Below are 15,230 nucleotides of genomic sequence, written 5' to 3' on the forward strand. Positions count from 1 at the left end.
GGCTCCTTGACGCCACACTCGGTCAAATGCTGCCTTGATATCAATGGCAGTTACTCTCACCTCACCTCTGGAGTTCAGCTCTTCTATCCATGTTTGAATCAAGGCTGTAATGAGGTCAGGAGCCAATTGGCCCTGGCAGTAACCAAACTGAGCATCAGTGAACAGGTTACTGCCGACGAACTGCTGCTTGATAATGCTGCAGACAATCCCCTCCATCATTTTGCTGATGATCAAGAGTAGACTAATGGGGCTGTAATTGGGTGGGTCGGATTTGTCCTGTTCTTTGTGGACAGACATTCAGGGGCAGTTTTCCACATTGCTGGGTAGAAGGCACTGCTGTAGCTGTACTGGAACAGCTTGGCTAGGGCCACGGCAGGTTCTGGAGCACGAGTATTCAGTACTATTGCCGGAATGTTGTCAGAGCCCATAGCCTTTGCTGTATCCAGTGCCTTCAACTGTTTCTTCATATCACTTGGAGTTAATTGAACTGGCTGAAAACTGGCATCTGTGATGCTGGGGACCTCAGGAGGAGGCAGAGTTGAATCATCCACCCAGCGCTTCTGGCTGATGATGGCTGCAACTTCTTCAGCCTTCTCTTTTGCACAGATGTGCTGGGCTCCCCCATCATTGAGGATGGGGATATTTGTGCAGCCTCCTCCTTCAGTGAGTTGTTTAATTGGCCACCACCATTCATGACTGAATGTGACAAGAGTGAAGAGTTTTGGTCTGATTTGATGCTTGTGGGATTGCTTAGCTCTGCCTATCGCATGTCGCATCCACTGTTTGGCATGCTAGTCCGGTGTTGTAGCTTCACCAGGCGGGTACCTCATGCTCCTGGCATGCCCTTCTGCACACTTCATTGAACCAGGGTTGATCCCCTGGCTTGATGGTAATGGTAGAGTGGGGGATATGCCGGGCCACGAGGTTACAGTTTGGGGCTGTATACAATTCCACTGCTGCTAATGGCCCACAGTGCATCATGGATCATTAGGCCAAATCTCTGGAGTACTAGTCCCGTAACATTACCACTAATCCAGAGTCCCCACTCGCTTCCTCTCCGGTAAAGAGCCTCAGTTGTGAATGGGAATATGGGCAGGATGGGAGAAGAATAATCATGATCCAGGACCTTGGAATGCACCAAAGAAAGTCTCTATAAGAGAGTTCAAGGGGGTGATGCTTAATTTACTTTGATTCTCCCCATTTCAAGTAAGACATTCCAGGGTCTCCCCATTCCAGTCTCTCCTTGGATCACACCAGAATTGCTGGCCAACATCTGCTTCCCTACCTCTGCTGCAGCCAGATCCCCAGAAATGCACAAGACCCAGCGTCGGCTTCTCATCTTGCATTCTCTCTCAGAGGAAAGGTGGAGAGCGCGCCTGGCTCTTGTGTGACAGTGGTGCTGAGATCAGAAACTGCTCGTTAGGATCATAGGCCCAACTACACAGGGCAGATAGGCACCCATCCCTGCTTAGGAGCATCAATTTAACATCTCCAATGGTGCAGCATTTTCTTGGTGCTGCCCTGGGAGTGTCAGCCTAGACTTTGGACTCGCGTTTCTGGAGTGGGGCTTGAGTGCATGACTTTCTGACCAGATGGATGAAATCACTGTGCAGAATTGGGCTTGCTGTCTACTGCAGTCAGATATGGTAAACTGTCGGGACATTGTGAGACTGCAACCCATGCATAAGGAGTAGCTTCAGCGAAGGAGATAAACAGCTCATATGATCTGCAGACTTTGAGAGCACTGTACCTCATGTAGGGCAACTGAGTGCTCTGGGTTGCAGTGGCTGAGTTTATAGTCGGGGGCAGAGACCTCAGTGCTCCAATCTGATCTGGTCCTAAACTGTAGCCCTGGCTCGCTGCCACTTGTGAGATGCCCGCTGGCATGTAAGCCCCACTCTGGGACTGTCCTGGATACACCTGTGGACGAAAAAGGTAGTATGTTACTAAGATTTGTGGAAGGTAGAAGTACCTCATAAAAATTCAGAAAATCCAAGCACATTAAAGCAACAGTGATAACATGGGTATGGAATTGGCTCAGGAATAGGAGGCAGATCACACAGAATCACAGTGCAGAAGAGGGCCTTCGGCCCATCGGGACTGCACCGACACGTGAGAAACAGATGGTAGCAGTTAACAGAAGGCTTTCTGACTGGAGAGAAGTATGAAGTAGGGTGCCCCGGGGTCAAGATTAGGACCATTGGTCCTCGTGTTATAAATAAACAACCTGCACAAAAACCTATTACATCTCAAACTTTTCCCAGTTCTGATGAAATGTAATCTTGACCTGAAACATTAACTCTTGTTTTTCTCTCCCCACAGGTGTTGCCAGACCTGAGTATTTCCAGCACTTTGCTTTTATTTCAGATTTCCAGCTTCTGCAGCATTCTGCTTTTTGACCAGCACTTGGGTGTTGACTGTACGATTTCTAAGTTTGAGCATGACACAGAACTTGACAGCATAGTAAATAGTCAGCAGGGTAGTAGCAAATTTCAGGAGAGCATAAACAGATGAAATGGAAAGATATAACTTAATGTGTGAAGTAATGTAGTTTGGGAGAAACAACACACAGGCAGTAGAAATCTATAATGGTTCTATTTTGAGGATGCAGCAAAAATAGAGGGTGCATGTTCATAAATCCATGAAGGATGCCGGGCACGTCGAGAATGTAGTTAAGAAAGCACATGGGATGTTTGGTTTTGTGAAAAGGACACTGAATTGAAAAAAAAACACAACTAAAGGGAGATGGTGGCATAGTCGGAATATCATTGACTCAGGTTAATGCTGTGGGAACATGGGTTCAAATCCCACCACCTGGTGGAATTTAAATTTAATTAATAACTCTGGAATTGAAGGATAGTTTCACGGTCACCATTACTGAGACTATCATCAAGTGCTGTAAAAACCCATCTGGTTCACTAATGCTTCTAGGGAAGGAAAATCTGCCACCCTTGCCTGGTCTGGCCTACATGTGACTCCAGAACCCCAGCAATGTGGTTCACTCTTACCTGCCCTCTGAATGGCCTAGCAAGCCACTCAGTTAAAAGGCAATTAGGGATGGGCAACAAATGCTGGCTTTGCCAGTGACACCTACGTCCTATGAAAGAATAAAAAGGTTGGAGAAGCTGGGATTGCTCTCCAATTGTGTAATTTTGAAACGGTGACTGGATAAATACTTGAAGGCAAAAAATATTACAGGGTTATAGGGGAAGAGCAGGGGACAGTAGGATTAATTAGTTAGCTCTCTCAAAAAAAGACACACAATTGGCCCAACGTTCTCTTCTGTGCTATATGATTCTTTGTCTACGATATTTAGTCCTTTCTATAAGGGGCATATGTGGGGGGATTGGGGAAAACAGTTCATCATCACTGATATTACTGTTGTCTATGTATCTTGTCAGCATCACTACACCCAAAGAACACATTTTTGAAAAAGGCAAAAAAAAGTTTAATTCATCAATTAAGTTATATTAAATCATCTTCTTTGACTGATAAAGTTGCTGAAAAAAAAACATCACCCATTCAGGAATGCAAGATAGCCTGGGCTTCAGCAGTCAATGACTGTCAGGAAGTGACAATCATCTTCCCTCTAACCTTCTTCCTCACCCATCCTAATCTAAAATGAATCACTTAACAGTCCAGTTTGTACTCCCGTCGTGTAACCCTGCTGAAGAGTTAGAAGATGTGAATGCATGGGAAATTATGATCCAATCAAGGTAAACAGGGTCAAGAGTAAATTGTCGGAGCTGCGGCTGACCAGAGCCGGGGTCCTGATGGACTTCATCCTAGGGTCTTAGAAACACTTAAGAAGCTTGACACCATCCAGGACAAAGCAGCCCGCTTGATTGGCACCGTATCCATAAACATTCACTCCCTCCAGCACCGACACACAGTAGCAACAGTGTGTACCATTTACAAGGCGCACTGCAGGAATTCACCAAGGCTCCTTAGACAGCACCCTCCAAACCTCACAACCACTACCATCTAGAAGGGCAAGGGCAGCAGATAAATGGGAACACCACGACCTGGAAGATCCCCTCCAAGTCACTCACCATTCTGACTTGGAAATACATCAAGTTCCTTCACTGTTGCTGGATCAAAATAATCCTGGAACTCTAGTGAGATAGTTAATGCATTGGTTTTAAGTTTCCAAAACTCCCTAGATTTGGGAAGGTCCCATTAGATTGGTAGATAGTAGAAGTAACTCAAAAATTCAAAAAGGGAGGGGGACAGAAAGCAGTAAACTATAGCCAGTTAGCTTAATATCTGTCGTATGGAAAATGTTAGAAGCTATTATTAAAGTAGTTATAGCAGGGCAATAGGATAAGCTCAAGGCCATCAGGCAGAGTCAACATGGTTTTGTGAAAGGTAAATTGTGTTTAACCAACCAATTGGAGTTCTTTGAGGAAGTAACATGTGCTATGGATAAAGTACATCAGTAGATGTACTGTACTTAGATTTCCAGAAGGCATTTGATAAACTGCCACATCAAAGCTTATTGCAGAAAATAAAAGTTCATGGCATAGGGGGCAACATACTGACATGGATAGAAGATTGGCTGGCTAACAGCAATCAGAGAGCAGGCATAAATGGGTCTTTTTAAGGTCGGCAAGATGTAACGAGTGGTGTGCCACAGGGATTAGTACTGGGACCTCAACTGTTTACAATTTATATAAATGACCTGGATGAAGGGATTGAAGGGGCGGTTGCCAAATTTGTTGATGACACAAAGATAGGTAAGAAAGTAAGTTGTGAAGAGGACATGAGGCTACAAACAGATATAAATAGGTTAAGTGAGCAGGCAAAGATCTGGCAGATGTGGGAAAATGTGAAATTGCCCATTTCAGCAGGAAGAATAAAAGAGAAGCATGTTATCTAAATGGTGAGAGATTGCACAGCTCTGAGATGCAGAGGGATCTGGGTGTCCTAGTGTATGAATCACAAGAGGCTAGTATGCAAGTACAGCAAGTAATTAGGAAAGCTAATAGAACATCATTTATTGCAAGGGGAATTGAATACAAAAATAGGGAGGTTATGCTTCAGTTGTACAGGGCACTAGTGAGGCCACATCTGGAGTACTGTGTACAGTCTTGGTCACCTTATTTAAGGAAGGATGTAAGTGCATTGGTAGCAGCTCAGAGAAGGTTACCAGACTAATACCTGGAATGGGTAGGTTGTCTAATGAGGAAAGTTTGGGTATCCGCTGGAGTTTAGAAGAGTAAGAGGCGACTTGACAGGGTGGATGTGGAGAGGATATTTCCTCTTGTGGACGAACCTAGAACTAGGGGTCACTGTTTAAAAATAAGGGGTCGCCCATTTAAAACAGAGATGAGGCTAAATGTTTTCCACTCAGAGGGTCATGAGTCTTTGGAACAGTTTCTGAAAAGGCGGTGGAAGCAGAATCTTTGAATATTTTTAAGCAGAGGTGGATAGATTCTTGGTAAGCAAGGGGGTGATAGGTTATCGGAGGTAGGCAGGATGCATCAAGTCAGTCATGATCTTATCAAATGGTGGAGCAGGCTCGAGGGGCTGAATGGCCTACTATTGCTCCTTGCTTGTGTGTTTAAATCTGACTGAATGAATGCTCAAACCATTCCAAATTACTACTAACAACTCACAAAGAGTCACAAATGCTCACACAATTAGTCACAGCCCCAACATCTGTTTGTTTTAGATATTGTGACCAATAGGAGAGTCAATATGGTGGACCACAACTTCCGAAAACCAGAAAAATTTCTCTATGCTAACAGCTAGAATATCATCTAAAGATCTATTCAACAATATTTAAAACTGAGAAATCTTCGTCACTAAGGGAAAGTTTTTGATATTCTTGGTGAATTGAGCACCTTATAGGGTTTGATCCCCATTGGGGTTCACTCAGTTTTTCAATTTTCCAAGGTGGATGAATCAGGTGCGATACCTTGGTATGTGGCAGGACAGAAAGAGAATGCAGACACTCTGCACAGTGCTCCTCAAGTCACCATCTTCAGGGCTCCCTGGCCCTCAACAACAGATGGGCCATTGCTTCAAGATACCACCTACTGACCACAAGATAAGCCTACTTCTCTCAGTATGAAAAATATTTTGTGTTGTCTAATAAATTTCAACTTGTGTCCAATTCTGCCAACCCTGGAAATTAAATTAAATAGACTCATAGATGTTTACAACACAGGAGACCATTCGGCCCATCATGTCCACATCGGTCAACAAAGATCTGACTACACTAACCTCATTTTCCAGCGCTTGGCCCATAGCCCTGGAGGCTACAGCAACGCAAGTGAATATCTAAATACTTAAATGTTACGAGAGTTTCTGACTCAACCACACTTTCAGGCAGTGAGTTCCAGACTCCCACACCCTCTGGGTGAAAAAATCTCTCAACTCCCCTCTTAGCCTTCTACCTCTTACCTTAAATCTATGTTCCATGGTTATTGACCCCTCTACTAGGAAAAAGTGCCTTCCTATCCACCCAATCTATGCCCCTCAATCTTATACACCTCTATCAGGTCCCTTTCAACCTTCAACACAAAAACTGAATTACCTGGAAAAACTCAGCAGGTCTGGCGGCATCAGTGGAGAAGAAAATAGTTGAAGTTTTGAGTCCTCATGACCCTTCAGCAGAACTGAGTGAATATTAGGAGAGGGGTGAAATATAAGCTGGTTTAAAGTTGGGGGGGGTGTGGTTGTAGGGACAAGCAAGCAGTGATAGGAGCAGATAATCAAAAGATGCCACAGACAAAAGAACAAAGAGGTGTTGAAGGTGGTGATATTATCTAAACGAATGTGCTAAATAAGAATGGATGGCAGGACACTCAAGGTACAGCTCTAGTGGGGGTGGGGTGGAAAGGCTAACAGGGCATAAAAGATATAGATTTAAAAATAATGGAAATAGGTGGGAAAAGAAAAATCTATATAGATTATTGGAAAAAACGAAAGGGAGGGGGAAGAAACGGAAAGGGGGTGGGAATGGAGGAGGGAGTTCAAGATCTAAAGTTGTTGAATTCAATATTCAGTCTGGAAGGCTGTAAAGTGCCTAGTTGGAAGATGAGGTGCTGTTCCTCCAGTTTGCGTTGGGCTTCACTGGAACAATACAGTAAGCCAAGGACAGGCATGTGGGCAAGAGAGCAGGGTGGATTGTTGAAATGGCAAGCGACAGGGAGGTTTGGGTCTTTCTTGCGTACAGACCGCAGGTGTTCTGCAAAGCGGTCGCCCAGTTTACATTTGGTCTCTCCAATGTAGAGGAGACCGCATTGGAAGCAACGAATGCAGTAGACTAAGTTAGGGGAAATGCAAGTGAAATGCTGCTTCACTTGAAAGGAGTGTTTGGGCCCTTGGACGGTGAGGAGAGAGGAAGTGAAGGGGCAAGTGTTGCATCTTTTGCGTGGGCAAGGGGAGGTGCCATAGGTGGGGGTTGAGGAGTAGGGGGTGATGGAGGAGTGGACCAGGGTGTCCCGGAGGGAACGATCCCTACGGAATGCCGCCAGGGGGGTGAGGGGAAGATGTGTTTGGTGGTGGCATCATGCTGGAGTTGGTGGAAATGGCGGAGGATGATCCTTTGAATGCGGAGAATGGTGGGGTGCTAAGTGAGGACAAGGGGAACCCTATCATGTTTCTGGGAGGGAGGAGAAGACGTGAGGGCGGATGCGCGGGAGATGGGACGGACACGGTTGAGGGCCCTGTCAACCACCATGGGTGGAAAATCTCGGTTAAGGAAGAAGGAAGACGTCATAGGAACTGTTTTTGAAGGTAGCATCATCAGAACAGATGCGACGGAGGCAAAGGAACTGAGAGAATGGGATGAAGTCCTTACAGGAAGCAGGGTGTGAGGAGCTGTTGTTGAGGTAGCTGTGGGAGTCAGTAGGCTTGTAATGGATATTGGTGGACAGTCTATCACCAGAGATTGAGACAGAGAGGTCAAGGAAGGGAAGGGAAGTGTCAGAGATGGACCACGTGAAAATGATGGAGGGGTGGAGATTGGAAGCAAAATTAATACATTTTTCCAAGTCTCAACGAGAGCATGAAGCAGCATCGAAGTAATCATCGATGTACCGGAGAAAGAGTTGTGGGAGGGGGCCGGAGTAGGACTGCAACAAGGAATGTTCCACATACCCCATAAAGAGACAGGCATAGCTGGGGCCCATGCGGGTACCCATAGCCACACCTTTTATTTGGAGGAAGTGACAGGAGTTGAAGGAGAAATTGCTCAGTGTGAGAACAAGTTCAGCCAGACGGAGGAGAGTAGTAGTGGATGGGGATTGTTCGGGCCTCTGTTCGAGGAAGAAGCTAAGGGCCCTCAGACCATCCTGGTGGGGGATGGAATTGTAGAGGGATTGGACGTCCATGGTGAAGAGGAGGCGAATGGGACCAGGGAACTGGAAATTGTTGATGTGATGTAAGGTGTCAGAGGAATCACGGATGTAGGTGGGAAGGGACTGGACAAGGGGAGAAAGAAGGGAGTCAAGATAACGAGAAATGAGTTCCGTGGGGCAGGAACAGGCTGACACGATCGGGACAGTTCTGTTTGTGGATTTTGGGTAGGAGGTAGAAGCGGGCCGTCCGACATTGGGCGACTATCAGGTTGGAAGCTGTGGGAAGAAGATCTCCAGAGGAGATGAGGTCAGTGACAGTCCTGGAAACAATGGCTTGATGTTTAGTGGTGGGGTCATGGTCGAGGGAGAGGTAGGAGGAAGCGTCTGCGAGTTTACGCTCAGCATCCACGAAGTAGAGGTCACTGCGCCAGAATACAACAGCACCATCCTTGTCAGCGGGTTTGATGACAATGTTGGGGTTGGACCTGAGAGAACGGAGTGCAGTAATTTCAGAGAGAGACAGATTAAAATGGGTGAGAGGAGCAGAGAAATTGACTCGACTAACGTCACGCCGACAGTTCTCAATGAAAAGATCAAGAGAAGGTAAGATCCAGAGGGAGGGGTCCAGGTGGAGGGAGAACATTGGAGGTGGGTAAAAGGATCCGTTGAACGGGGAGAGGACTCCTGTCCAAAGAAGTGAGCATGGAGACAAAGACGGCGGAAGAAGAGTTCAGCATCATGCCGAGCCCGAAATTCATTGAGATGAGGACGTAAGGGTATGAAACCAAGTCCTTTGCTGAGCACTGAACGTTCAACGTCGGAGAGGGGAAGGTCAGGGGGTATAGTGAATACACAGCCGGGGCTGGGATTTGAAGATGGGGTGGGGACGGAGGGACAGGCAGGGGTGGAGGGTCCTAGATGGGTGTTGGTGTCGCTGAGTTGTTGGAGCTTGTGTTCCTTAGCACTTGAGAAAAGAGAAAAAGTTTCTTTTTGAGGCGTCGGATGAGACGAAGAATAAAATGAAACAGGGGGCACGCGCAGCTTTGAAAAAGGGTGCAGTGGTGCTGCTGGAGGGAGAGCTCTCAACTTGCGTTGCACCAAGGAAAACAATCCCAGCCTATCCAATGTTTCCTCATAGCTCAGAACCTCCAGCCAAGAAGCATCTTGGTAAATCTCCTCTGCACCCTCTCCAGTGCAATCGCATCCTTCCTATAACATGATGACCAGAACTGTACAGAGTACTCCAGTTGCGGCCCAACCAGCGTTTTATGAAGTTCCAGCATAACCTCGTTGCTCTTGTACTCTATGCCTCAGCTAATAAAGGCAAGTATCTCATATGTCTTCTTAACCACCTTATCTACCTGCCCTGCTACCTTCAGGGATCTATGGCAATGCACACCAAGGTTCCTCTCATCTTCAGTACTTTCCAGGATCCTACCATTCATAGTGTAATCTCTTGCCTTGTTAGCCCTCCCAAAGTACATTACCTCACACTTTTCTGGGTTGAATTCCATTTGCCACTACTCTGCCCACCTGTCCATTGATATCCTCTTGCAGTTTATGGCTACCCATCTCACAATTTGCCATCCTACCAATTTTCCTGTCATCCACAAGCTTCTTAATCATACCCCCTACATTTAAGTCCAAATCATTTATGTACACCACAAACAGCAAGGGCCCCAGCACGGAGCCCTGCGGAACACCACTGGAAACAGACTTCCAGTCACAGAAACATCCCTCTACCGTCATCCTTTACTTCGGCCTCTCAGCCAATTTTGGATTCAACTTGCCATTTTGCCCTGGATCCCATGGGCTCTTACTTTCTTGACCAGCCTGCCATGAGGGATCTTATCAAAAGTCTTGCTAATGTCCATGTAGGCCACATCAAATACATTATCCTCATCAACATGCCTGGTTACCTCAAAAAATTTGATCAAATTTGTCAAACACAACTGAAGAAGTCACACAGACTCGAAATGTTAATTGTCTGTCAGACCTGGAGTTTTTCCAGCATTCTTGGTTTTTGTTTCAGATTTCCAGCATCCACAGTATTTTGCCTTTGTGAAACATGACCTTCCCTTAACAAATCCATGCTGACAATCCCTGATTAATACGTGTCTCTCCAAGTGCAGATATATTCTGTCCCTCAGAATTCTTTCCAGTAACTTCCCCACCATCGAGGTTAGACTGACTAGCCTGTGATTTCCTGGTCTATCCCTTCCTCCCTTTTTTAATAATGGGACTACATTAGCAATCCTCTGGCACCTCACCTATGGCCAGAGAGGATTTGAAAATTACTTCCAGGGCCCCTGATGTCTCTTCCCTTACCTCCCTCAACAGCTTGGGATACATCTCATCCAGGACTGCCGATTTATCCACTTTTAAGGCCGCTAAACCCACTACTACCTCCTCTCTATGTTAATTTTCTCTAATATTTCACAGTCCTCCACCCTGATGTCTAAACCTGCGTCTTCCTTTCCCACTTTGAAGACCGATGCAAAGTATTCACCAAGGACTGCACCCACGTCTTCCGGGTCCACACAGATTATCTCTATGGTCCCTAATTGGCCCTACTCTTTCCCTAGTTATTCTCTTGCTCGTTATATATTTAAAAAACCCCTTTAGATTTTTCTTTATTCTACCCACCAATGCTTTCTCATGCACTCTCTTAGCTTTCCTAATTTCCTTTCTAAGTTCCCCTCTGCACTTTTTATACGTCTCTATACGACTCTGCTGTATTGAGCCCTCAGGTATCTGCCATAAGCTTCTCTTTCTTTCTTAATCCTAACCTCTATGTCCCTTGGCATTCCGGGTTCTCCAGACTTGGCCTTTACGGGAACATATTTGCCCTGCACTCTCGCTATTTCCTCCTTGAATGTCTCCCATTGCTCTGACACAGTTTTATCTGCAAGTAGCTGCTCCCAGTCCACTTGGGCCAAATTGCGTATCATCTTAATAAAATTAGCCTTTCCCCAATTTAGAACTTTTTATTCCCGACCCAACCTTATCCTTTTCCGTAACTATCCTAAATCTAACTGAGTTATGATTAATACCTTCAAAATGCTCCCCTACTGATACACCTTCCATCTGCATAGGCTCATTTCCGAATATTAGGGCCAGAACTGACCTCTCCCTTGTTGGGCTTTCTATGTACTGGCTAAAAAGTTCTCCTGGGTGCAACTTAAGAATTTTGTTCCCTCCCTACATGCACACCAAAACTATCTCAGTTAATATTTAGGGAGTTAAAATCGCCTATTACTGCCCTATTATTCTTACACCTCTCTGAAATTTGATTACATATTTGATCCTCTCTCTCTCCCTGAATGTTTGGGGGCCTATATTACACACTCAACAGTGTGTTTGCCCCCTTTGTGTTTTTTACTTCTATCCATATGGCTTCATTTGATGATCTTTCCAAGATATCATCCCTCCTCACTGCTATAATTGATTCCTTGATCACTATTTCAACCCCCCCTCCTTTTCTATCCACCTCTCTATCGCGCCAGAATACCCTATAACTAGGAATGTTGAGCTGCCAATCCTGCCCTTCTTTTAGCCAAGTCTTGCTCATAGCTAAAATATCATACTCCCACATGCCTATCTGTGCCCTCAGCTCGTCTGCTTTATTCCTCAGGCTCCTTGCATTAAAATATATTTCATTTAGCCTTGCTAAACTCACTTCCTTTTTATATAGCCTATGTTTCCTCTGCCTTCCGGACTCACTTCCTAGTGTTTTAACTTCTAATTTCATCTCAGCTTCTCTCCCCTTTGAACTACTTTTCAGGGTCCCATCCCCTTGCCAGTTTAGTTTCAATCCACCCCAACAGCACTAGCAAACCTCCCCGCAAGGATGTTGGTCCCGTTCAACTTGTACAGGCTCCACCTCCCCCAGAAACGGTCCTAATGCCCCAGGAATCTAAAGCCATCCCTCCTGCACCATCTCTCCAGCCACAAATTCATCTGCTCTATCCTTCTGTTCCTATACTCACTGTAGTGTGGCACCAGGCGTAATCTGGAGATTACTACCTTTGAAGTCCTGCTTTTCAATTTCCTGCCTAAGTCCCTACAGTCTGCTTGCAGGACCTCATTTCTCTTTCTTCCTGGGTCATTGGTCCCAACATGGACCACGACCTCTGGGGGTTCACCCTCCCCTCTCAGATAGTCCTGCAGCCGTTCCGTAGCGTCCTTGACCCTGGCACCCAGGAGGTAACATACCATCCTGGAGTCATGTCTATGGCTGCAGCAGCACCTATCTTCTCCCCTCACTAACGAATCCCCTACCACTATTGCCCTTCCACACTTCTTCCTCCTGCCCTGAGCAACTGGGCCACCCACAATGCCGTGGCCTTTGCTCTGGTTAGCCTCCACAGAGGAAATGTCATTCTCACGGTTTTCCAAGGCCGAAAAACGGTTTGCGAGCAAGATACACCCGGGGGATTCCCTCACTACCTGCCTGGCCCCCTTCTTCTGTCTGGCGGTCACCTATTCCCTCTCTGCTTGCACTTCCTTAAGCTCCGGGGAGATCACGTCTTGAAACGTGCTATCCACGAAGCTCTCAGCCTCATGAATGCATGTGGTGCCCCCAGCTGCGGCTCAAGCTCCAAAATCCGGAGTTGCTCTAGTCGAAAGCACCTCCTGCACACATGGTCACCTAGACCGCCAGAAGCATCTAGGATTTCCCACATAGCGCAGGATGTGCAAATCATGGGACTGACATATCCCCAGACATATCTTAACTAAATAGAATATGGATCCTTACTTTTATTTTACCCATACTCCCCCACTTGAGTATAGACTAGATGCTAGATCCTCTAGATAGACTAGATCCTCTAAGCGCTGCTGACTGCCTGTCCCAGGGTCCTCCTCTCACACTCTCCTCCAGGTGCTGCTGACTGCCTGTCCCAGGGTCCTCCTCTCGCACTCTCCTCTAGGTGCTGCTGACTGCCTGTCCCAGGGTCCTCCTCTCGCACTCTCCTCCAGGTGCGGCTGACTGCCTGTCCCAGGGTCCTCCTCTCACACTCTCCTCCAGGTGCTGCTGACTGCCTGTCCCAGGGTCCTCCTCTCGCACTCTCCTCTAGTGCGGCTGACTGCCTGTCCCAGGGTCCTCCTCTCACACTCTCCTCCAGGTGCTGCTGACTGCCTGTCCCAGGGTCCTCCTCTCACACTCTCCTCCAGGTGCTGCTGACTGCCTGTCCCAGGGTCCTCCTCTCGCACTCTCCTCTAGTGCGGCTGACTGCCTGTCCCAGGGTCCTCCTCTCGCACTCTCCTCCAGGTGCTGCTGACTGCCTGTCCCAGGGTCCTCCTCTCACACTCTCCTCTAGGTGCTGCTGACTGCCTGTCCCAGGGTCCTCCTCTCGCACTCTCCTCCAGGTGCTGCTGACTGCCTGTCCCAGGGTCCCCCTCTTGCACTCTCCTCTAGTGCGGCTGACTGCCTGTCCCAGGGTCCTCCTCTCGCAGTCTCCTCTAGGTGCTGCTGACTGTCTACTCCCAAGGTGAAAAAGTGGCAGAGTGAAGCTCTGCTTAATCCCTCCCAACTGTGTTTCTTGCTCTCAATCTCAGCAAAGAAGACCCTAGTGCACCAGTGCCATGTTCCCCATCTACACCCTTTCCCAGTTAAAGCTGCCATGTTTCCCTGGCATGCGCCAGAACTAACCTGCATAGGAACAGTGGCTGACTGTTGTGCATAGTAAGCCTGAGCTTGGGACTGGGTCTGAGGCTTGGAATACATGGAAGAGTACATAGGCACGTCATTCATCAATTTGTTGTACAGCTCCAGGGCTTCCAAAACCTTCACATTCAGCTCCGACAACTCAGAGTGCTTCCTAAAATAAAACAGTGATAGGGAAGGTCACTTGAGAAAGCAGTCATTATATGCAAAACATACAAGAGAAAGTATTTTCAAGTCACGTATGCCTCTTGCAGATGTAAACAGATTTAAATAAAAAGTTATTTTCAAATGAGGTTAAGTTATGTCAAACAATGGACTGAACCAAATTTCTGTAGTGCATAAAAAGTGAGAATTACAACTACACCCATGGACAATGTCTTTGTACAACATTCCTCTGCGCACTATTTTCAAAAAGAATTTTTAAAAATTCTTTCATGGGACGTGGCGTCACTGGCAAGGCCAGCAATTGTTGCCCATCCCTAATTGCCCTTGAACTGAGTGGGTTTCTGGGCCATTTCCAAGGGCAGTTAAGAGTCAACCACATTGCTGTGGGTCTGGAGTCACGTGTAGGTCAGACCAAGTAAGGATGGCAGATTTCTTTCCCCTAAAGGACATTAGTGAACCAGATGGGTTTTTGCAACAACCAATGGTAGCTTCATGGTCACCGTTACTGAGACTAGTTTATACTCCAGATTTTTTTTTAATTAATTGTATTCAAATTCCATCAGCTGCCATAATGGGTTTTGAACCCATGTCCCCAGGGCATTGGCCTGGGCCTCTGGGTTACTAGTCCAGAAACATTACCACTATGCCACCATCTTCCCATTCTAGATTTTAAAAAGACTTGCATTTATATAGCGCTTTTCACAACCACCAAAAGTCTCAAAGTGCTTTACAACCAATTAAGTACATGTGAAGTTTGCAATTTCTACCCCATGTAGTTCAAACAACTCTCAAACTAGCTTCACTCAATCATACAGGTTCCCTCCATCTCAATAAACAGGCAGGGGTCTTTCCTGTTATCTTTAACCCAGTGGAATCAATACTGGTGTCAGGTACAAAGCATGCCTTAAAAGCACTGTGGGTGCACCTATACCACGTGGACTCCAGTGAGTCAAGAAGGCAGTTCACCACCACCTTCTCAAGGGCAACCCATTAAAAAAATTTTCAAAAGCACCCTACAGGTTCATTATGTGGAAACGTGCCAAATGTGACACATCAAACATTCCCGGCAAGTTGACGAAGCTCCAATA

At 46.5% G+C, this 15,230-nt stretch overlaps 1 protein-coding gene across 3 annotated transcripts in view; it reads right to left on the minus strand.

Moving 5' to 3' along the window:
- The window catches only part of stam2 (signal transducing adaptor molecule (SH3 domain and ITAM motif) 2), a 65,228-nt gene that overhangs the window by 7,969 nt on the left and 42,029 nt on the right, over positions 1–15,230 (minus strand). For all 3 annotated transcript variants that reach the window (XM_041200834.1, XM_041200832.1, XM_041200833.1), the window contains 2 exons: positions 13,963–14,131; positions 1,751–1,920 (listed from right to left, as the gene is read on the minus strand). In XM_041200834.1, coding sequence (XP_041056768.1) covers positions 1,751–1,920; positions 13,963–14,131 — 339 coding nt within the window. The remainder of the gene's footprint in view (positions 1–1,750; positions 1,921–13,962; positions 14,132–15,230) is intronic.

This window comes from Carcharodon carcharias, chromosome 12 (genome assembly GCF_017639515.1).
Source record: "Carcharodon carcharias isolate sCarCar2 chromosome 12, sCarCar2.pri, whole genome shotgun sequence".
Classification (NCBI taxonomy): Eukaryota; Metazoa; Chordata; class Chondrichthyes; order Lamniformes; family Lamnidae; genus Carcharodon; species Carcharodon carcharias.